General features: G+C 37.3%; 2 protein-coding genes across 7 annotated transcripts in view; one reads left to right on the top strand and one right to left on the bottom strand.

Moving 5' to 3' along the window:
• PPP2R3C (protein phosphatase 2 regulatory subunit B''gamma) overlaps positions 1-5,055 on the bottom strand; it is a 37,947-nt gene extending 32,892 nt beyond the window's left edge. Inside the window, exon 1 of one of the 3 annotated variants that reach the window (XM_081291192.1) lies at positions 4,877-5,055. In XM_081291192.1, the coding sequence (XP_081147318.1) occupies positions 4,877-4,934 (58 nt within the window). In that variant the 5' untranslated portion in view covers positions 4,935-5,055. The remainder of the gene's footprint in view (positions 1-4,876) is intronic. The other 2 variants (XM_081291193.1, XM_081291191.1) reach the window with 2 other exon arrangements.
• The window catches only part of PRORP (protein only RNase P catalytic subunit), a 128,612-nt gene continuing 109,039 nt past the window's right edge, over positions 4,955-24,527 (top strand). The window contains exons 1-4 of one of the 4 annotated variants that reach the window (XM_081291189.1): positions 4,955-5,097; positions 5,887-7,148; positions 11,519-11,566; positions 12,579-12,711. In XM_081291189.1, coding sequence (XP_081147315.1) covers positions 6,163-7,148; positions 11,519-11,566; positions 12,579-12,711 — 1,167 coding nt within the window. In that variant the 5' untranslated portion in view covers positions 4,955-5,097; positions 5,887-6,162. Of the gene's footprint in view, positions 5,208-5,251; positions 5,523-5,886; positions 7,149-11,518; positions 11,567-12,578; positions 12,712-24,527 lie in introns of those variants that run through there. The other 3 variants (XM_081291188.1, XM_081291187.1, XM_081291190.1) reach the window with 3 other exon arrangements.

The raw sequence follows: 24,527 nt of genomic DNA, 5'->3' as shown, positions 1-24,527 counted from the left end.
GATGCATACAGGACACCGAGCACACAAAATCACAGTAGACCAACGCCAAGACACATTGTTATGAAGATATCCAATATACAGAACAAAGAGAAAATATTGAAAGCTACAAGAGAAAGGAGGCAGATTACATTCAGGGGTAAACCAATAAGGTTAACAACGGATTTTTTATCACAGACACTGAAAGCAAGAAGGTCATGGAACAATGTATTTCAAACACTGAAAGACAATGGATGCCAACCAAGAATTCTGTATCCAGCAAAATTAAGCTTCAGGTATGACAACAAAATAAAAATCTTTCATGATAAACAAAAGTTAAAAGAATTTGCAGCCAGAAAACCAGCATTGCAAAGCATTTTGAGCAAAACACTACACAAGGAAGAAATGAAAAACAATAACCAAAACCATCAGTGGGAAGTGCCTCGGTAAAGACAGAGGGCGAGGGGAAAGATAATCATGGAGAAACAAACTAAATTTTTTTAAAAAAGGATAAATAATCAAACATGGATGGAAGTACAAACCATATATCAATAGTAACTCTGAATGTTAATAGCTTAAACTCTCCAATAAAGTGACATAGGCTGGTATCATGGATTAAAAAAACAAATCCAACAATATGCTGCCTCCAGGAGACACATCTGATTGGAAAAGACATACACAGGCTGAAGGTGAAAGGATGAGAATGGAACCACCATTTGACCCTGCTATTGCCCTTCTCGGACTATTCCCTGAGGACCTTAAAAGAGTGCACTATAGGGATACGGCTGCATCGATGTTCATAGCAGCACAATTCACAATAGCTAGACTGTGGAACCAACCCAGATGCCCTTCAATAGATGAATGGATAAAAAAAATGTGGCATCTATACACAATGGAGTACTATGCAGCAATAAAAAATGACAAAATCATAGAATTTGCAGGGAAATGGATGGCACTAGAGCAGATTATGCTTAGTGAAGCTAGCCAATCCCTAAAAAACAAATACCAAATGTCTTCTTTGATATAATGAGAGCAACTATGAACAGAGCAGGGAGGAAGAGCAGGAAGAAAAGATTAACATTAAACAGAGACATGAGATGGGAGGGAAAGGGAGAGAAAAGGGAAATTGCATGGAAATGAAGGGAGACCCTCATTGCTATACAAAATTACATATAAGAGGTTGTGAGGGGAATGGGAAAATAAACAAGGAGAGAAATGAATTACAGTAGATGGGGTAGAGAGAGAAGATGTGAGAGAAGGGGAGGGGGGATAGTAGGGGATAGGAAAGGTAGCAGAATACAACAATTACTAATAGGGCATTATGTAAAATTGTGGATGTGTAACCGACGTGATTCTGCAATCTGCATTTTGGGTAAAATTGGGAGTCATAACCCACTTCAATCTAATGTATGAAATATGATATGTCAAGAGCTTTGTAATGTTGTGAACAACCAATAATAAATAAATAAATAAATAAATAAATGAATTAAAAAAAAGCTTCTACACAAGAAAGGATACAATTAGGAATGTTAAGAGAGAACCCACAAAATGGGAGAAAAATCTTTGCTAGCTACTCTTCTGACAGAAGATTAATATCTAGAACATGTAAAGAACTCAAATAACTTTACATGAAAAAAACAAATAATCCAATTAATAAATGGGCAAAGGAATTATATAAACACTTCTTAAAATAAGAAATACAAATGATCAATAAATATATTGAAGAAATATTCAATATCATTAGCAATTAGAGAAACTCAAATCAAAACTACACTGAGATTTCAGCTTACACCAGTCAGAAAGACAGGAATCAAGAATACAAATGATAATAAATGCTGGAGAGGATGTGAGTACGCTGTTGGTGGGATTGTAAATTAGTACAACCATTATGGAAATCAGTATGGAGGTTCCTTAAAAGACTAGAATGGAACCATCATATGATTCAGTATTTATCCTGAAAATTTAAAAGTCATCATACTACAGTGATACATGCCTACCCATGTTTATAGCAGCACATTCACAACAGCCAAACTACGGAACCAGAATAAGTATCCATCGATGGATGAATAGATAAAGAAAATGTGTATATATGCACAATGAAGTTCCATTTAGCCATAAAGAAAAAATGAAATTATGTCATTTGCAGAAAAATGGATGCAACTAAAGACTATTATGTTAATCAAAGTAAGAGAAACTCAGAAGGTCAAGGGTCATATGTTTTCTCTCATATGTGGAAACTAGAGAGGAAAAAAGAAAAGACAGATGGGAGCAGATCTCATGAAAATCAAAGGAAGATCAGTAGATAAAAGGGACCAAGAGGTGAGAGGTGGAGAGGGAGGAAGAAAGTATTGGGGAGAATGATATTGGCCAAATTACGTTGTTATATTATGTGCACGTACAAATATGTGACAACAAATCACACCATTATGTACAACTATTAATGTACCAATAAAAAATGTGGAAAAAAAGGTACATCTTTGAGTAGGTAAAAAAGGGATTGAGCACAAAGGATGGGATCTAATACACTGACTCGGAAATGGCCTTAAAAAGGAGCTATTATCTGTACAACCTAGATAACTTTTTTTTTTTTTGGTGGGGGGTGGGTACCAGGGAATGAATGAACTAAAGGACACTTGACCATTGAACCACAGTCCCAGCCCTATTTTGTATTTTATTTAGAGACAAGGTCTCACTGAGTTGCTTAGTACCTCACTTTTGCTGAGGCTGGCTTTGAACTCATGATCCTCCTGCCTCAGCCTTCTGAGTCACTGGGATCACAGGCTTGCGCCACAGTGCCCAGCTAGAGAGCTTATTATTTTTGTTGTTGTTTTTCTTCTCTCCCCACACTAAAGTGTAAATTATACAAGGACAGGGAGTTTGGGCCTTCCCCCGCTCCGAAAAAAAAAAAGTGCTAGGGACTAAACCCAGAGATGCTTTACCACTAAGCTACATCCCTAACCCTTTCTATTTTGAGACAGGGCTTCCTTAAATTGCTGAGGCTGGCCTGGAACTTGACTCTTGCCTCAGTCTTCTGAGTAGTTGGGATTATAGATGTATGCCATCATGCCTAAAAAGTAGAGGGATTTTTGTTGTTTTACTCACTGCTGTAGACTAGAATATTACTTGGTACATAATAAGCATGCAATAAGTATATGCTAAAGAATGGAGTATGTTCAAGAACTATGGTGAGGGGCCGGGGTTGTGACTCAGTGGTGGAACACTTGCTGAGCATGCATAGGCACTGGGTTCAATCCTGGCACCATATAAAAATAAACAAAATAAAGGTATTGTGTCCATCTACAACTAAAAAAAAAAAAAAAACTATGATGAAAAGAAAGTAGAAGTATAGGCAACTTGTTTGAGAGGCATTCCTTTTTTGTGTGTTTATGCTGTAGATTCTACTTTACCACTGAGCTACATCCCTGGCACCAGAAGTAGGCCTAAAAAGAGTTCAAAGAAATGTAGCAAAAGCTAAAGGGGTTGTGGGTTCAAATAACTTTTTCTTAATGTGGGGAATATTATAGAACGATATCGTGTTTTACACCTGTAATCTCAGCAAATTGGGAGGCTAAGGCAGGAGAATTACAAATTCAAGGTCAACTTCAGCAACTTACTAAGAACCTCAGCAATTTAGCAAGACACTGTCTCAAAATTGAAAAGAAAAAAAAAAAAAAAAAAAAAAAGACGGGCTGGGGATGTGGCTCAAGCGGTAGCGCGCTCGCCTGGCATGCGTGCGGCCCGGGTTCGATCCTCAGCACCACATACCAACAAAGATGTTGTGTCTGCCAAAAACTGAAAAATAAATATTAAAATTCTCTCTCTCTCTCTCTCTCCTCTCTCACTCTCTCTTAAAAAAAAAAAGACGACTGGGGACGTAGTTCAGTGGAGAAGCACTTCTGGGGTTCAGGGAAGGAGGGAGGAGGGAAGGAAGGAAGGAAGGAAGGAAGGAAGGAAGGAAGGAAAAAGAAATGGTCCAGAAGACAAGGAAATTTTGATGATTATGAGAGGAAGGTTACAAATGGAGAGAAATCAGTGAAAGAAAGTGAATGTGTGTAGAGCTAATGGTTTAGCTTAATGGTAGAACACTTGCACAAGGCTTTGGGTTTGACTCCCAGCATGGAAGGAGGGGGAAAAAAAAGGAAGGGAATGGAATCTATGTTATTTAGTGCAATACTGAAATTACTCCTCTTGAGTAGGAGCATGAACTGTTCATTCAGACAAATGAGACAAAGTGTGTGGCCACCCATGGCCAGCAGCTGACAGAAATGGTAAATGGGAACACGTGAAGTTCTCCTTGGACTACTACTTTCTCAATGAGATATATTTTAAAAAGCAAACAAGGTCATCAGCTGAAGGTGAGGACAAACTGGAGGTTTGGGAGAAATTGAGTGTATAGTGAATGCCTAGAGGAACACTTTAGGTTGGTGGATTGAGACAATTCACCACAGTTGTTTTTCTCCAGCCAATTTCAGCAGCCCTGTGAGAGCGTATAATAGGAAAGATTTAACCAGGTGGGTTTATATGCCAAGTATGAAGGATAAGGGATAAGTAAAAAAGGAATATAAAATCTAAAATGGGGAAGGAGGAAAGTGAAAAGTTCGACAGCAAAAAGGCCATAGGATCAATGAATTATAAGTCCCAGTGAGGTTTAAGAGTTGTTGGAGCCAGGGTTATTCTGTTATTTCTCACAAGTCTAGATCAAGACCCTGGAAGTCAGAAGCTCAGGCTAAAGAAGTGTGGTTCAATCTTTTTGGAAGCCCAAAGCATACTCCACTCCCCCTCCTTTGTCCAGAGGTACGTCAGAAGTGGAAAGTAGGGCTTTCACTTGCTCCTCCTCCCCTTTCTTCCCCCTCCTCTAGTTTAGGGCCGGGCTATCCCAGCAGGCGGCTCCCAAACTCACTGTTTGGATCGGTGTTGGGCGTCGCTAATCGCCTGCGAAGCACTTCTTTCCAGTCCATGGCAGAATTCCGCGCAGTAGCTCCGGCATTTGCTGTTTATTAACCGCTCCACCCCACCAGCTCGGACGTCAGACCCTGCCAAACTCCGTAGAGATTAGGAAGGCCGCCCATCCGCCATCTTTGATGTGGGCGGAAGTCTTGGCTAAAGGAAAAAATGGCCACTGTAGGTGTAACGGAGGATACAGCAATTATGCTATCTGGGGGGAAGCAGAGGTGCAAAATGCAAAACCGATTTTGAAGGCTATAATAAGGAAGACCTCGTATTTCTTAAGGGTGAGCCTTTGGAGCGTATGCACCACGTGATTCAGGAGTTCACGGGTGCTTCCGGCTTGAGAGACGCGCCTTCTACACAATTTTTTTTTTCATTCTTCTGGAGACGCTAACGGTCTCTAGAATGTACAGACGCTTCAGTAGGGCTGTTTCCATCCCACCCCGCCTCCGGCACTACACGTTTCAAAATTGCCTTTTTTCTCGCCGCCAGGCCTTGCCCAACGCGTGCCACTCCCCGGCGTGCCCTCGGTAGCGCGGTGCGTTGTGGACACCGTAGTTTCCGCCGCGTCTAAGGTTGGGTTAAGCCTGAGTACTGTGGTGAGTTGTTGAATGAAGTTAACTTAGAGAGATCCATACATAGTCGTGTCCGCACCTTTCGGGGACCACGCTTTCTTATCTGAGTTGTTGGCGCGACAGACCCCCCCCCCACCCCCGCCTCCTCCAGGACTCATCTTCCCCCACCTGACGAATTTGGCGGCCTGGGGAGAGTTGTTAGGCAGGGGAGAGGGGCCACTAGATGACTTTCGTCGCTGTCGCTGCTGGTGGCACTGGGGTGGGGGCCTCTTGGTTTGGTTTTGAGTTTAATTCCTCCTTTCCAGCGCCTATGGGATCCAACCCCTTTTGAGGATAGTGGTGAATCACTTGAGTCAAACAGTTTTCCTTCTTGTGCTTTTTTCTTCAGGTTCTCGGACAAGAATATAACAGACACCAGAAAATCCCTTCTTTGTCTCCTGGCTTAGGACTTAGGACTGATGTTGGATATCGCCTCATCATTGCTTTTTTTTGCTGTTGGTAGTCTCCAAAGCAGAACCTTGGTTTGACTGTAATAGAAACGGAGTCTCCTTTTTTAAAAAGTGGCGCTTTGACCCACTACTCTAAACCCCAATTCCTTAATTTTGTTGTGGAAGTAGGCATTTTGGGAGAACATCTTGATCACAGGTGCTGATCTCACTGCATAATGACTTTTTTGTTGTCAGGTATTCAAAGCTTTTCTAAGCTTTGGAAGTGCAGCCCATGCTTTGTGCTAAGCCCAGGGCACTCTTGCTGCTTCTTCCTCTCAGACTACTGTGGCATCAGGAACCAACAGAGATGGTTTTCTCTCAAAAGCTTGTCTGCACAAAGTACCAAAGTTGGGAACGCATCAATTTCCAAGGCCAGATATCTCAGGAAAGGAGATAAGGGCAGTAATAAGCAAGTTTCTTCTGATTCTCATCTTTTTGCAGCCGGAGCAGCTAAAAAGAGATCACAGATGAATCCTCAGAGTAATGATCAAGACTTGTCACCTGTGAAGAATATTTCTATTCAACTCCCAACAAAACCTTTGAATTCCAAGGAGTGGGATAAACTTAAGGAAGACTTTAAAGGAAAGGTCAATTTTGAAAATTGGATAAGTTCACAGATGGCTCACTGCCATAGCCCTATAGATGTGGCTAAATCTCTGCTGGCATGGGTAGCAGCAAAAAACAATGGTATTGTAGGCTATAATTTACTGGTCAGGTATTTGTATCTCTGTGTCTTTCATAAGCAGACTTCAGAAGTTATTGATGTCTATGAAATCATGAGAGCCAGATACAAGAGGTTAGAATCTGGGGGTTACAGTCTTCTCATTCGGGGATTGATGCATTCAGACAGATGGAGAGAGGCCTTGATGCTATTAGAAGATATTAAAAAAGTCATGACCCCTTCAATAAAGAACTATAATGACTGTATCCAAGGGGCTCTCCTTCATCAAGATGTGAACACAGCCTGGAATTTGTATCAGGAATTGCTAGGTCATGATCTTATTCCTATGTTGGAAACTTTAAAAGCCTTCTTTGATTTTGGAAAAGACATAAAGGATGATCACTATTCCAGCAAACTACTTGACATTCTTTTGTATTTAAGAAATAATCAACTATATCCTGGGGAGTCATTTGCACACAGTATAAAAACATGGTTTGAGAGGTAATTTTGATTTTTCTTTATGTGTGTTTTCATTTTGTTATACCCCAAAGTAGCCCTTTTTGTTGTTGCTGAGAATCAGTCTATTAAGATTTTGCTTTTTTTTCCCATCTCTAAGTAAGATTTGTTTTCCCTTTAAGACAAAGTTTTCTCTCTTTAAAACAAATAGAGATGTGGATGTGGGGTTATAGCTCAATAGAGTGTCTAGCATGCACAAGGTTTGCTCCTCGGCACTACAAAAAAAGGGAGTAGCATAAACAATTTGTATTAATCTGTACCATTCATATAAAAAGGAAATTATAGAGCATTTATAGTTTTATCCATTTTTTCCTTTTATAAGGATCATTTATTTTGTTTTCTGAGACATCAAGTATAATGTACATACTTAAGAATAGTATTTGTGTTGAGCTCTTTATATACCCTGGAGATTAGAGCTCTATCTGATGTGTGAGGGGTAAAAATTTGTTCCCAGGATGTAGGCTCCCTATTCACCTCAAGTATTATTTTTCTTGCTGAGAAAAAAAACTTTTTATTTTGACTCCATCCCATTTGTTGATTCTTGGTTTTAATTCTTGTACTATAGGAGTCTTATTAAGGAAGTTGGGGCCTAGCCCCACGTGATGGAGATTAGGGCCTACTTTTTCTTTTATTAGACACAGAGTCTATGGTTTGATTCCTAGATCCTTGATCCATTTTGAGTTAACTTTTGTGCATGGTGAGAGATAGGAATTCAATTTCATTTTGTTGCATATGGATTTCTAGTTTTCCCAGCACCATTTGTTGAAGATGCTATCCATTCTCCACTGTATGCTTTTGGCACCTTTGTCTAATATAAGGTAGTTGTAATTTTGTGGGTTAGTTTCTGTGTCCTCTGTTCTGTACCATTGGTCTACCAGCCTGTTTTGGTGCCAGTACCATGTGTTGTTGTTACTATTGCTCTGTTTAAGGTCTGGTATGATACCACCTGTTTTACTCTTCCTGCTTAGAATTGCTTTAGCTATTCTGGGTCTCTTATTTTTCCAGATGAATTTCATAATTGCTTTTTCTATTTCTATGAGGAATGCCATTGGGATTTTGATCGGAATTGCATTGAACCTGTATAGTGCTCTTGGTAATATGGTCATTTTAATAATATTAATTCTGCCTATCCATGAGCAAGGTAGATCTTTCCATCTTCTAAGGTCTTCCTCTATTTCTCTCTTTAGGGTTCTATAGTTTTCATTGTATAGATCTTTCATCTCTTTTGTTAAGTTGATTCCCAAGTATTTTATTTTTTATTTTTATTTTTTTTGAGGATATTGTGAATGGGGTAGTCTTCCTCATTTCCTTTTCAGAGAATTTGTCACTGATATACAGGAATGCCTTTGATTTATGGGTGTTGATTTTGTATCCTGCCACTTTGCTGAATTCATTTACTAGTTCTAGAAGTTTCTTGGTAGAGTTTTTTTGGGTCTTTTAGGTATAGAATCATATCATCAGCAAATAGTGCTAGTTTAAATTCCTCTTTTCAAATAGTTATTCCTTTAATTTCTTTTGTCTAATTGCCCTGGCCAGTATTTCAAGAACTATGTTGAATAGAAGTGGTGAGAGAAGGCATCCTTGTCTTGTTCCAGATTTTAGAGGGAATGCCTTCAGTTTTTCTCTGTTTAGAATGATGCTGGCCTGAGGCTTAGCGTAGATAGCCTTTACAATGTTGAGGTAAGTTCCTGTTATCCCTAGTTTTTCTAGTGTTTTGAACATAAAGGGGAGCTGTATTTTGTCAAATGCTTTTTCTGCATCTATGGAGATGATCATATGGTTCTTATCTTTAAGTCTGTTGATGTGATGAGTTACATTTCTTGATTTCCATATGTTGAACCAACCTTGCATCCCAAGGACCATTTGTCCCAACTATTCCTCTTCTCGGACTAAACCCAAAGGACCTAAAAACAGCATACTATAGGGACACAGCCACATCAATGTTTATAGCAGCACAATTCACAATAGCTAAACTGTGGAGCCCTTCAATGGATGAGTGGATAAAAAAAAATGTGGCATTTATACACAATGGAATATTACTTAGCACTAAAAAATAATAAGATCATGGCATTTGCAGAGAAATGGATGGCATTTGAACAGATTATGCTAAGTGAAGTTAGCCAAGCCCCAAAAAACAAATGCTGAATGTCTTCTCTGATATAAGGGGGATGACTCAAAATGGGGTAGGGAGGAAGAGCATGGGAAGAGATTACCTCTAGATAGGGAAGAGGGGTGGGAGGGAAAGGGAAGGAAAGGGGAATTGCATGGATGGTGGAAGGAGACCCTCATCGTTGTACAAAATACATGTATAAAGATGTGAGTTTGGTGTCAACATATCTTGTATACAGAGATATGATAAATTGTGGTATAAAGATTTATAAGAATTATAATGTTAATAATAATAATAGAGCTCATGTAAAAAAATAAATAAAAATTTAAAAAAAAGAATATTTGTGGCCAAGTTCATAGAAACAAAAGGATAGCCAGGTATAGTATAGCACACAATCCCTGCGACTTTGGAGGCTGAAGCATGAGGTTCACAAGTTTGAGGCCAACAATTTAGTGAGATTCTATCTCAAAATAAAAAGTAAATAGATCTGGGAATGTAGCTCAATGGTAAATTGCCTCTGGGTTCAATTCCCCAGGGCCAAAAAGAAAAAAAGGATATGTGACTAGAGCTGTCCTTAGGCCATATTAGTAGTTTTAGAAGTTCTGTTTGAAGTCTAATGACTGGGATAATGTACTTATATTTATTCTGTTTAATCTCTGCATTCTATCAACTTCTATGGGTTAAGTGGGATGAGATTCCTGATCAAATCTGATATGCAAGTATCAAAATTAAAACTTCATCTTCCTGGGTTTGGATCTTTCATGATTTGGCTGCTTTCCAAAGCTCTCTGCTTTCACTTTGTTTTTATATCTATTTATTGGTTTAGTCTTTGTTCTCATTTCTTCATCATCAGTGGACTTCAGGCCCTTTCCTTCCTCTTTTTTTCTCTTCCTTTTTATAACATGTTTTACAGAGCTTTGAAGTAGCAATTATGCTTAAATATCTTGACAATATCAACAGAGGAGGAGCCAAAGTGTGAAAATCTTCAGATTTTATTCTGTTATCAAGAATGCTGGTTTTGGAGTGGAGTTTTAGAAAGGTTATTGCAAAAACAATGAGAAGAATAGAATGGAGAAGGATTAATATTGAAAACAGGAATACCTGTTTAAATGCAATTTTAGTGGGTGGGAGATGATGAGGTCCTGAATTAAGAACTGGGGAGTGAGGGAATTGGAATCAATAAGAACTGATGGTAAAAATGAGAGAGGAAAGTTAATTGAGAAAATAAATCATATAATTTTTGAATGACTTCAGTTAGTCTAGGCACCATTGATAGACCCAACCTGATCTTTTCTTAAAATTGGGAGCCATCTCGCCACAAAGCCATGAAAAGATAATTTCGGCTTTACTATAAATTACTGCAAATTCTGAACCTGCTAGGAATGCCTGCCCGTGCCTTGAACTCACCCATGCCTGGCCCTCTGACCAGACAGCAGCCCTCTCTGAGACTTTAGTGATGCCTCACAAATCTTGGCCTTCCCTGGCCAGATAACAACCCTCTCTGAGGCTCTAATGACCTTCATAAATTCTGATGTCGGGGCCAGTGAAAATGTAAACTACCATTAGTGTTATGCTTGTCAGAGTTCTGTTATCTGTAACCCCCCTTTGTGTAACTTTCTGGACTATAAAGCTGGGCTGCAGGAAAGCTTTGGGTGCTCTCTTGTTCCCGAAGTTTTGGGTGGGAGAGGCAGCCTGGCCAGTCGAAATAATAAGCTTGCTTTAATTTGATTTTAATTGGAGTCAGTGGTCTTTTCTTGCATCCTGGTCTGACACTGTAAGTATTTTGTGATATGAAATCTTTTATGATGGCATTCTCAACCTAATTAGGAATACAAAACCTGATCTGTTAAATAACAGTGATCTATAAGAATAGTATGAGAGATGAGAGAAATTATCCTGAGTAGGAGCACACTTTAGCAACTATGGAGAAGGTTAGAGTTGAGTTTGATTTAGAGGTTGTATTACTAAGATCATCTGCTTTTTATATAGCTCCAGTGAAGGTAGATTTAGACTTGAAGAAGTTGAGGATTGGATTACAGGTGAACCAATAGGAAGGAGGAGACCCAGTGGAGGATACCATTTGCTCTTTAGCCCCAACACAGTATAGCAACCACTCTTGTAATTAAACCATTCTAGGAAAGTATCCTGATCCTTCAGAGTTATTACAGAGTTTCTAAATACAATGAATATTTTTCAATTCAGTAGGAATCTAATCCATGATTTGATTCCTTTTTTTTTTTAATAGTGTTCCTGGAAAACAATGGAAAGGACAATTCACCACAATACAGAAAAGGTAAAGGATAATATTTATTTTTAACTTGTTTGATTCAGGGTTAGTAAGTTTTATTGCTATCAATTTGAAAATATGAAAGAACCCTTTAGGAAATAAGATAATTAAGAGTATGTAATAGGGCTGGGGTTGTAGCTCAGTGGTTGTGTGCTTGCCTAACATGTGTGAGGCAATGGGTTCAATTCTCAGCACTGCATATAAATAAACAAAGGTCCATCGACAACTAAAAAAAAAAAAAAATAGAGTATATAATTAGAGTGCCCCAGGAAAGAGCCATTTTTTTTTTTTGCATATGGAGACTTTACAGTGCTCAAAATGTTTTTCCTTCCTGTTGGTACCATAAACCACTGTGAAGCCTTAGAGATGTTTGCACCTGGAGATTTGAGACACAGTTGTGTTTTAGGAACTACTTAAAAATTTTCATCCAATGCCTACCGTTTACTTTTTTTTGGGTTTCCTGGCACACTAATATGTGATATTTTCAGGCTTTCAAGAAATCAGATGCAGTCTGGGGTTGTGGCTCAGTGGCAGACTGCTTACCTCTTGAATGTGAAGCACTGGGTTTGACCCTCAGCACCATATAAAAATAAAAAAAGCAAAATAAAGATGTTGTACCCATGTATAACTAAAAAAAGAAGAAAAAAGAAATCAGATGCATGTGATGATCAAAAATGTTTTCATGTTCTTTTTTTTTTTTAAAGATATGAAGAAAGAAACAGGAGAAGGACTACTTCAAGGCTTTTTTTTTTTAAAGAGAGAGTGAGAGAGAGAGAGAGAGAGAATTTTTTAATCTTTATTTTTTAGTTCTCGGCGGACACAACATCTTTGTTGGTATGTGGTGCTGAGAATCGAACCCGGGCCGCACGCATGCCAGGCGAGCGCGCTACCACTTGAGCCACATCCCCAGCCCTTTTCATGTTCTTTTACCTTTCACTTTATTTATGACTTAGAATTACTAATTTTAGAAAAAGTACTTTTCCAGAGCATTATTTAACTTAAAATTTTTTAATTACAGTGGTCAGTGTTCATGCTGTGGAAAAACCATGGAGTCTATTCATCTGAGTCCAGAAGAGTATGAATTTCTTAAGAGAAAAATCATAAGGGATGTAATAGATGGAGGAGACCAATATAAAAAGACAACACCTCAGGTGAGTCTAACAGTCTTTGTTATATTCTTGGATTGCTTGTCTAGGGCAGGACCCAGCGATTCTTTCCCTATAAAGAACAGATAATAAATATTACATGGTTTCTGGGCTATATAATCTCTATTGTAGCTTTTTGATTCTGCTGTTGTAGTTAAAATAGGCATCGACAATATATAAACAAATGAATGTGGCTGTGTTCCATTAAAACTAATTGCAGAAACAAGCAATAGGTTGGATTTGGCCCATGGCCACAGTTGTCAACCTTTCAGAGATTACTTTAGAATTTCATAGAATAATTGGTTTATACTATCATCTATTGAAGTCAGTCCTGTTACATGTAGGTGTAATAGGTGCAAGTAAATTAAAAAGACAGATGCTTATTCTTTCTCTAAGTGCTTCCAGAAAACTTTTCAGTAAACTCCTATAAAAACAACTTTTCTAGTCAAGGTAGTTTGGGGTAACTTATTAAAATTGCTCACACATTTTCTTAACATTGAATTTGATTCGCTAAGTCATATATAATAGTTTTATCTTGCCAATCTTCAGTTCTTTATGATAGGTACTGAGATTAAATTGAAGAGGGAAGATACTTTTGTATTGGTCATCCATGGGGATTATCTTTCTAAATTCTTTTTTTTTCTTCCTTTTATCAAGTAAAAATGAGAAGCAAAAATTGTTTTGGCACTCCCCTTGACTTTTCATTTTAATTTTTTTAAAATATCCCTAGATAGGATACAAAGGAAAAATCTCTGCACTTTCTGTTTTTGTGGCAGTCCAGATTGAATTGGGAAATACATCTGTAGGAAAGAAAAAAAAAATCTCCCTAGGTCATATGAAGACCTTTAAAGTCAAAATCTTGTCCACAAAAACAACATATCCACTTTATAGAATACCTTTTACCTAACTTTGTTGATGATAATTAACATTTATTAAGTAACGTTAAGTACATTAATTATCTTACATCTCATTTAATCCTTATAACTATCCTATAAGATACTATTTTATTATTATTTTCCATGTGGAGTCCTTTTCTTTCATCCCCCTGGAATTACCTATTCCATCTATCAGGAATAAGTATGAGGAGAAGATAATACTTTAATTTCTGGTACATTGGGTTTTAGTACCAGCAGAAGATCCAGGACTTGGGGTCCAACTTGGAGAAGAGAACTACTGTTGGAGGTTTCAGGGGGCATCATCACTACAGTAAATTAAACCAAGGGTACCTTGCTAATAAAATCCAGGTCTGACTAACCCTAAAACCTTTGCCATCATACTCTTACAGTACAGTCCATAGATGCATATATACCTGACAGCCAGCTGATTGTCACAGCTATTAATACCTTGGGAATCTCTGACTTAAACAAATTCCTGTGTGTGTGTGTGTGTGTGTGTGTGTGTGTGTGTGTTGCTGAGATTGAACCCAGGGCCTTGTGCATGCGAGGCAAGCACTTTACCAACTGAGCTACAGCCTCAGCCCAACAAATTCCCTTTTAGTATAACAAATGTCTATTGAACACTCATGTGTGTCTTTTGAACTAGGTGCTAAGATAAATACATGGTTGTATAAATCATGCTGGTTGTTATCAAAAACTTAACCCTTTCTGCTGTAGAATAGTGCATATTCTTCCCATTTTGCATCTTTTTATTTGGATGACATTTTTAATTCACAGAAAAAATGAAAAAATTAACAGAATGGACACCTACATACTTGGACACCTTCATCTAAATAACTGTTAATATTATGCCACATTGGTTTTCTCTGTGTGTATGTGTTTATGAACCATTTAAAACTAAGTTGTAGGGGCTGAGGTTGTGGCTCAATTGGTAGAGAATTTTCTTGCATGTGTGAGGCACTGGGTTTGATCCTCAGCACCACATAAAAACAATAAATAAAAGTATTGTGTCTGTCTACAACTAAAAAACAAATATATTAAAAAAAAGTAAGTTGTAGACATGAAGATCATTACCACACCCAGAACCTGTGACAGACTTTTTAAAGAAGTCTGGACAATTAATCTTGTATGGGGCTTCATAAATTGTTAAAATGCAAATTCTAATTTCATTGTTTGGAATGGGGCCTAGAAATCTTATTTCAAACATATATTTCAAACAAGTTCCCAGTTGATGTGATTTTGGTCTTTGGACACATTTTGAATAGTGACTATGGGATGTCTAATTATCTGATTGCTTTCTTTTCATTAATTTGGTTTAAATGCCTTTGAATATACTATACACTCCCTTATTCCTTTTCTTTCATCCCTCTGGAATTACCTGTTCCATCTATCAGGAATAGGTATGAGGAGAAGATAATACTTTAATTTCTGGTATATTGGGTTTTAGTGCCAGCAGAAGATCAAGGACTTGGGGTCCAGCTTGGAGAAGAGAACTACTGTTGGAGGTTTCAGGGGGCATCATCACTACAGTAAATTAAACCATAGGAATGCCTGAGTTCATCCAGGAAGAGAGTGGGAAGAGTAATGGGTTCAGAACTTGGTGGATGTGGAATGGGGAGCACCAACATAGGATAAAAGGTCAAAAAGTAGTTCCATTTAGTAGAATAGTTAGAGCAACACAGACTGTTCAGTGCAGTGTAACAGACCCTCAAATCCCATCTGTCTCATTTTGAATTCCATTTAACATTCTTTGATTTTTATCCCAGAATAGTATTATATTATGTGGACATAAAAAGAAGATGCATATATTCATTCATTGGTTGATGAACATTCTCTTATTTGGGGGCCATTATGAATGAAGCTGGTCAGAATATTCTAATACAAGTTTTTGTACTTTATATTTTTGTATTAGTTCCCAGGACTGCCCTAACAAATTACCACAAATCGTGTGAATTACAATGACAGAAGTTTATTCTCTCACTGTTCTGTAGGATAGAGGTCTGGGATTAAGGTGTTGCTAGGGCCATGCTTCTTCTGAAGACTAGGAAAGAACCCCTCCTTCCCTTTTGCTAGCTCCTGAAACTTTTGGCTCCTGGACATTGCAGGTGTTCCTTGGCTTTTAGCTGCACCATCCATTTTTTTCCTCTGTCTTCACATGACCTTCTTTGCATATCTCTGTCATCTCTTTTTATAAGAGCTCTAGCCATTGGATTTATAGTTTGCTCTAATCCATTATGACCTCATTATAAGTAATTGCATCTTCAAAGACTCTCTCCAAATAAGGTCGCTTCCTGAGGTTTCTAGTGGGCATGAATCGTGAGGGAATACTCACTATTCAATCTACTACAGCTTTTTTTGTGACTATAGGTAGGACCAGAATGTTTGGGTCCTATGACAAGGGTATGTGTAATATTTAAGAAACTGCCAACCTGATTTCTAAAGTGGTTGTAACATTTATATTCCTACCAGCAGTGTATGCATATTACAGTAGCTTCATATTATGGCCAATACTTAGTATAGTCAATTGCCTCGACCTACATGGCCATTAATTCAAGTAACCAAATAGGATGGTGAGGGGATGAAGAAAGGACAGACAAAAACACAAATAGAGAAAAAGCCAGGCCTCAGCGGTTCACTGTCAACCCAGATAGGGAGATAGTGACCACGAACAAGCTTGGCATGTTTATTATATAATTTTTTTTTTTTGAGAGAGAGAGAGAGAGAGAGAATTTTATTTATTTTTTAGTTTTTTCGGCGGACACAACATCTTTGTTGGTATGTGGTGCTGAGGATCGAACCCGGGCCGCACGCATGCCAGGCGAGCGCGCTACCGCTTGAGCCACATCCCCAGCCCTATTATATAATTTTTAACATCAAAAGAATTTATTGTGAGGGCTGGGGTTGTAGCTCAGTGGTAGAGTGCTTGTCTTGCACATGTGAGGAACTGAGTTCAATCCTCAGCACCACAAAAAGATAAGTAAAGGCATTGTGAGGGAAAAAAAAAAGCATTTATTATGAGAAAGTTTCTTCAAGATAAACAGAACTGAAGTTGAGGGTATAAACAGCCCAATTAGAACTATCAGCTTGCTCCCATAATTCTCTACCCCCCAGGCAGCTGGTGTCTGAACTTCTAGGTCATGAACTGATAATTTCTGTGGTGGCACATTACCTCCTTTTGAACAGGGCATCACACAGCCGCTGGGCAGTCTCAAATTGATGCCTTTGTTCCAAGAATTCCCAAGATGGGCATTGCTTCTGCCACTGGACAGCCCAAGGACCATAATTCATTCACTGCTCCCAAAAGTCAGTCTCTTTAACTTAAGCTAGTCTAATAGCTGCAAAGTGGTATCATTATTATTTTAATTTAAATTTTCCTAATGACTAATGTTGAGCATCTTTTTACATACCTAATTGCTGTCCACGTATTTTCCTTGGTAAAGTGTTTGATAGATCTTTTGCCCATCTTAAAAATTGGGTGGTTTTCTTACTGAGTTTTAAGAGTTGTTTATAAGACTGGGAATGCAGTTTAGTGGTAGAGCACTTGCCTAGCTTGCACAAGGTTCTGGGTTTGATCCCTAGCATTGGGGAAAAAAAAAAGTTTATGTATTTTAGATACAAGTTCTCTGTCAGATAAACATTTTGTAAACATTTCCTTTCAGTCTATGGTTGCCTTTTATTTTAATAACTTTAAAGATTTTGATTTGATGCTGGCTTGGAGAGATCTTGACATTAGGATTTTCAAAAGCTCCCAGGTGATTTAAAATTATAGCCAAGAACAACTGCTTATAATGTGAGATTTTAAAGAAACAGCTTCTTTTCTGTGAGATATTTCAGGGGGAAAGCTCAGTTACAGAAAGTAAATATTTACAGTTGTTTAGTGCACTTAGACAACACAGCCAGCAGATGGCAATAGGGTAACATATAAAAATTATTTTAGGTTATGGCCTAGTCAAATAAAGGATTGATGAATTTCTTTTAAACTGAAAGGTATCTAATGTCATTTTTGTTTAAATTAGGTTAGTGGTAGTAGGTAAAGATGAAAGCTATAGATGTGAATTTTAAGTGAACAAAGCAGAACTCCAAATAATTTGTGTCCACTAATTTAACTATATGAAATGACATCAATGAAGATCAAAAAGTTGATTTGAAGCTAGGGGGATAGTGTGAGTTTAATATTAATCAGGTTTTTTTTTCCCTCTTGTTATCCTTTATTCTTAATATTAAATTACAAGTTTTTTCCCCCTATATTCAGCTTCTCAGTTCTTGTGCCAAGCTCTACAGCACACACCTGTAATCCTAGCAACTTAGGAGGCTGAGGAAGGAGGTTTGCAAGTTTAAGACCAGCCTCAGAAACTTAGTGAGACCCTGTCTCAAAATAAAAATAAATAAATAAAAATGGCTGAGGATTTGATTCAGCGGTAAAGCACCTCAGGGTTCAATCCTTGGTACAGACCCTTTTATATTCTTAAAACTTACTGAGAACTCCAGAGTGCTTTTGGTTTATATAGGTTTATATCTATCGATAATTTCTGATTTAAAAATATACTCTGAGAACCTTTAAAAATACATACTAATGCATTTTAAAATATAAAAACTACCACCTGTTAACCTAAATGTTATTTCTTTTTATGGAAAATAATTATGTTCAAAACAAAATGGTGTGAATGAGAAGATTGGCATTGTCTTATTTTTTGCAAGTCTCTCCTTTATTACATGACTTAAAAGAAGGCAGATTTTTTTTTTCTTTTTACAGTGCAAGATCTTATATTTAGAATTAGCCAACTGCACTCAGATGATCCCCATTTGTTGGCAACATAGATCAGACAGATGAACATAGACTTTCTTTTATACATCAGTCTTGATCAGGATGTTAATCTTGTCCATGTAAGTGTCATAGAGCTTCTTTACAGCCTGTTTGATCTGGTTGTTGGCCAGTGAACACAAATGTAGTTTGGGGTTCTTCTTCATGACCAACTCAGGTGAAGGGGAACTTGATGGCATAGTGGTCAAGCTTGATTATCCTGGGGGTGCTCTTTAAGTATAATTATGCTGCCTTGGGAGCTAAAGTATCTTGGGCTGCTGGAATATAGGTGATGGACAGATCTTTTGTGTATGTAACAGCAGATGCTTTTTAACATTGCTTCTTAGACTTCAAAGCCATAACTTTTGATTTGGCTGTGGGAGAGCAGGGTTTCCTACTGCGTTTTGAGCATCTCAATGAAAAGGATCAATAGCTGGATTTTTTGTATCCACTTATGTGTTCAGTTTGTTATAGCATATTGTTTTAGTTGAAGTTATATTGTTTATTTGAACAAAAGAGATTCAGACTAAACAAAGGCAATGAATTCACTACTCAGCATATCTTCCATTTCATTTCTTCTGTTATTTTTTATTGAGACTTACTATTTCATCATGATTTTTCACTTCCAAAGTAGAGGTAGGTTTTTTTCTCTTTATAAAGATATATGTATTTAAAACTACAAAAAACTTCAGTAGGAGCTAGGAATGTAGCTTAGTGGTAGAGTGTTTGCTTAGTATGCATAAGGCCCTGGGTTTGATCCCCAACACTGTACCTCCCCACAAAAAAAATGCAATCAAAATAGACAACCAGTGCCCATGTATGTTTTCAGTCATCAGCATCACTCCATCATTTTTAGTTGTAGATAGATACAATATCTTTATTAATTTTTATGTGGAGCTGAGGATCGAACTCATGTGGAAGGCAGGCGTTCTACCACTGAGCTACGGCCCCAGCCCTTTTTTTTTTTTTTTTTGAGGTACTAGGGATTGAATTCAGGGGCATTCTACTGCTGAGCTACATTCTCAGCACTCTTTATTTTTGTTTTGAGACAGAGTCTTGCTAAATTGCCCAAGCTCGCCTTGAATTTAGGATCCTCCTGCCTCAGCCTCCTAAGTTTCTGGATTATAGGCATGTGGCACTGTACTGGCCAGCATGGGCCTTTAAATCCATGTCAGGCCATGTCACTCTTCTGTTTAAAACTCCTTAGCTTTCCATCTAACTCAGAGTCTTTACAATGACCTGTGAGGCCCTTCATAATCTGGCCTCTGTTAGCCTCTCAGATCGTCCCCTGTTCCAGCCATACTGGACTCTTTAGTGTTTTTTTGTTTGTTTGTTTGTTTGTTTTTTTTAGTGTTTCTTGATCTTTCAGATATGCTTCTGCCCCAGGACTTTTGCACTTATTGTTTCTGCTTCATCCAGATATTAGCATAATTATTCATCTGTCTCCTTCAAGTCTTTTCTTAGATGTTGCTGTCTTAGATGGCTTTTCCTGATCATATTATTTATAATTGCATGTATACAATCACCCCCACCCTAGCATTCCCTGTCTTCTGTACTTGCTGTATGTTTCTCCATGGCATGGAATTTTGTCTATTTTAAATACTGCTGTATCCCCATAAGTTAATGGTAACTATGACATAAAGATGCTCAATTTGCTGATAAAATGAATAGTAGTTACCATTTTACTTTGTGCCAGGCACTGTACTAAGATCTTTGCATAAGTTTTCTCTAATTGTTATGACAATCCTTTAAGAAGGCAGCATCCCTTTTTTGTTAGACCTCAAAGTGTTTCAGTGAATTGTCAAGCAAAATTTGTAAGTAGCAGAAATACTAGAACCCAAATCTGTCTGATTCTCAAATATGAGTTCTGTTCATTAAGCTCCTATATTCAAAATGAAAATATTGGGCCATTTAAGAAATTTAGCAAGATACCTATTGTTTAATGTTATTTGTTTGATAAAGAAAGATATGTACTATATTTCTGGCAATTTCCATCATGGATTATCTTTACTTTAAAAGATTAAAATGAAAAGAGCATGCTTCAGTTATCTGGAGAACCTACTTACATATAGAACACATCATTACCCCAAATAAAGATAGAAAAGACTATTCTGTCAGAGAAGATTGGACCAAATGTCCAGCATGTCTTCTGGCTCTGTGATTTTGACTTCCTAACTGTTGCCAGGCAACTTAATTATCTGTTAACAAAAGTAACATAAGATTGGATTTTGTAATGGAAGCAGAGATGAGAGTGGAGCCCTGAAGACAACAGAGTAGAACAGAAGTTGTGATTTAGGTGAATGAAAGTTCAGAGCCTGCACAGTGTCAGTTTGAAAGAAAAAGGGACATCAAATCATTATTGTGGTTTCAGTGGTATGAAGCTCTTTTTGAAAAGAATTTTTTTATTAGAGCATCATAACTATGCATAGTAATTAGGTTCATTTTGACAAAATCATACATGCAAGGAATTTGATTTCAAGCCCCTCTTCCCCCTTTCCTCCTTCCTCCAATTCTCCCTTCTCTATTAAACTTCCTTTCTTCTACATATACATATAAGTGAAATTCCCTTTGGTATCTTTATACATGCATATAACATGATTTTGTTAAATTCATTCCATTTATCTTCCCATTTTCCCTTCTTCCCTCTTGTTCTACTTCTACTCCACTGATGTCTCCTTTATGATACCCAATTCCCTCTTCCACTGCCTGGTATGAAGCTCTTTTGATAACCTCTCAACTTTTCCTTAATTTCTGAAGGGAGAGATTCCAAGTTTTTGCATGTTGAGCAGAGCACATGATTCCTCTTTATTAACCTGCATACTTTTTAGCAAACAATCTGATTTCTTTTTTTAAATGGAAATTATTACTTTTTAAATACCTTTGTTTTATTTATTTATTTTTATGTGGTTGTGACGATTGAACCCAGGGCTTCACATGTGCTTGGCGATAACGCTACCACTGAGCCACAAACCCAGCCCCACAAGCTGATTTCTTAAGTTTTTTTTTTTTAATATTGTAGACAGACACAATGCCTTTATTTTGTTTATTTAGTATTATTCTTTTTTTAATGTGGTGCTAGGGATGGAACCCAGTGCCTCATGCTTGCTTGGCAATCACTCTACCACTGAGCCACAACCCCAGCCCCTTAAGCTTTTTTTAAAAAAAAATTTTTTTAGTTTTTTATAGTCAGACACAATAGTTTTATTTTATTTATTTATTTTTATATGATGCTGAGGATTGAACCCAGTGCTTCGAATGTGCTATGGGAGTACTCTACCCTGAGCCACAACCCCAACCCCTCCCTTAAGCTTCTTTGATTAGTGATTGTTCTTCAAGATTTAAAAGAAACAGAAAATAGAGGAATTAAGAATTCGGTACATGACATTTTCAAAATTGAATCAGATCAACCAACTAGAGTGAACTACTAATTGAAAGAAAATAAGGGAACAGAGAAATATGTTAAATTATATACCTCAAGAGTACAATCAGCCAGATATGGTGGCACACACCTGTGATCTTAGCAACTTGGGAGATTGAGACAGGAGGATCCTGAGTTCAAAGCCAGCCTCAGCAATTGTGGGGCACTAAGCAACTCAGACCCTGGCTCTAAATAAAATACAAAATAGGGCTGGGGATTGGCTCAGTGGTCGAGTGCGCCTGAGTTCAATCCCCAGTATGAAAAAAGGACAATTAACAAATCCATTCTGGGTAACTACAAGATAAACAACCCAGTTTCTTCCAGTAAATCAATTGCAAGAAAAAGAGAAGCAAGAACCTATAGATTGAAATTTGATATGTGGCAACTATCTGCACTATCTAGACCAAATTGGGTTCACAGTTCCTGATTTGAAAAATCAGTCAAAAAACTCTGAATACCAGTTATTTGGAACTATTGAGAAGTTATTGTTGATTTTTACTTAGAGGTACTAATGTTAGTGAGTTAAAACTCTTTATATTTCAGAGCTAAACACTGAAATGTTTATGGGTGAAATGATGTGATGTCTTGAGATATGCTTCAAAAATTAGTGAGAAAATGGGGAGGCACTCCTGTAATCCCAGCAACTTGGGAGGCTGAGGCAGGAGGATTGCAAGTTCAAGGCTAGCCTCAGCAATTTAGTGAAACTCTGTCTGAAAATAAAAAATAAAAAGGGCCGTGAATGTGGTTCTATGGCTAAGTGCCCCTGGGTTCATTCTCAGTACAAAAAATAAAAGCGGGAACTAGGAAATAGAATAGATAGGGTTACATATGAAATAAGATTGACATGAGTTAATAAAATTTTATAGGTTCATGGAGATTTATCATGTTATTCTGTTTTCTTTTGTATGTTTGAGATTTTCATATAAAATATTTTTAAAAACTGATATTAAAACATATATTTTCAGATTAAAACATACATTTTCAGAATAAAAGTTATGAAGAGGGAGATTATAAAACAGTGCATCCTTAGTGGTTGTCATGCAGAGGCAACATCTTTTTATAGTACATTTTCTCAGCTAACTATAGTAAGTATATATTTATTATAAAAGAAGAAAACAGTTAAGAAATATCACTGCAGAATGAAAGTCTTTAAGCAAGGAATATTTTCAAGATAACTGAAAATTGTTATGACATTTGCACATGGTAATTGTTTCTTTTTCCATTTTTGAAATGCACAAGAGATGAAATTTCTTCTTAGAGTAGAACATCTCATTTAGATTCAGAGTCAACTCTATAGAGATTTTTCCTACTATACTGCATTGCTATTGCTTTGCAAAAGAATTATTAATATTTGCTCTGGAATTAGAGAAAAAGTCCTATACTTATTAATCTATTGTATAGTGAAAACACTGTAGCTATTGTGGCAGTCTGGAATGTTCCAATATGTAGCTACCCCTGCTTTTAGCAAAGGTGGCAACTGCAGATTGATTCTGGTTTGGCAAGGAAGGGAAATTTGAACCTGAGAGCTTCTGTCCTCAATAGTGCTAATTGGGAGTTGTGCAGTAAGGGGATTTCCACTCTTTGTTAAAAAGGATCTCCAGGCACATTTCCTCTGTGTTTTTCCATTTTCCTCAGCTGTGAAGCAACTGCAGGGAAGTAAAATGTGATTTCCTTCATTCGGGAGTGCCAGCTTTTATTTTGGAGACTAATAATTGGAAGAGTGGAATGTGCATGGATTGAGTTACTTGTAGGACTGATTTAAACACTAGGTTTGTTTTGTTTTTCTCTAATTGGTTACTGTATTTGTAATGACAGTGGATTTGCTCAGATGATTTGAATTAGCAAGTAACTTAGGTTGTCTCAAAAACAAGTATCTCTCTTAATGGACCACTTCTTTAATTAATAGTATGCTTCTTTGCAAGGAGTTTGGAAAAAGACAAGAATGGTAAAATTATATTCTGTCATATTAATAAAAACACTGTAGTTCCTTTGCAGGTTCATACTGTATAAATGCTTATTTTTTTTAGTTGAACTGATGACTTACTCTGCAAAATTATCTAAAATGAGAGAAGTGGCCAGAGGATATTTTTCAGGAAAACATAATAAGACCCTATCAAGTACTGTGCCCAGGTACAATGTCAGTGGGAAATGAAGAAAACTTATTAGTAGAGTAGATGTCAGGAGCCATTATTAGACTTTAGGTGAAAGATCTTAACATAAATTAATACCTTTCTTGTCTTACAGTCAGTATCCCATGTCAGTTAACTGTGGTTCTTCCCCCCCGCCGCCAAAAAAAATATATATATTTTTTTAGGGGCCTGTACTATATTTAATCATGGGCCAGATCTTGGAGACAGAAATTTTTGGTGTGATTTCTTCCCAAGTCACTCACCATTGTGTTTATGGTGTAAGGCTTCTACAAAACCTGTAGTTAGAGAAACTTCATATGGCTATTAAAAAATAAGAACTGGTTATTATTAAATATCGAAATATCTGACAGATCACTTTCAGAATTAACAGAACTGAATGATCATATCCAAGGCATAGTATTCATTATTCCCGTCAGCTATGGGATCAGTGAAGCTAAACTAGTATTTTTTTATACTGGAAGGGAGAATGAAAAAGGGGTGCTTAACTACTGAGCCACATCCTCAGTCCTTTTTAATATTTTATTTAGAGACAGGATCTTGCTGAATTGCTTAGGGCC

This window comes from Spermophilus citellus (assembly GCF_964194105.1).
Source record: "Spermophilus citellus genome assembly, chromosome: 4".
Lineage (NCBI taxonomy): Eukaryota > Metazoa > Chordata > Mammalia > Rodentia > Sciuridae > Spermophilus > Spermophilus citellus.
The sequence above is the reverse complement of the archived record's forward strand: the minus strand, read 5'-3'. Positions and strand labels throughout refer to the sequence as shown.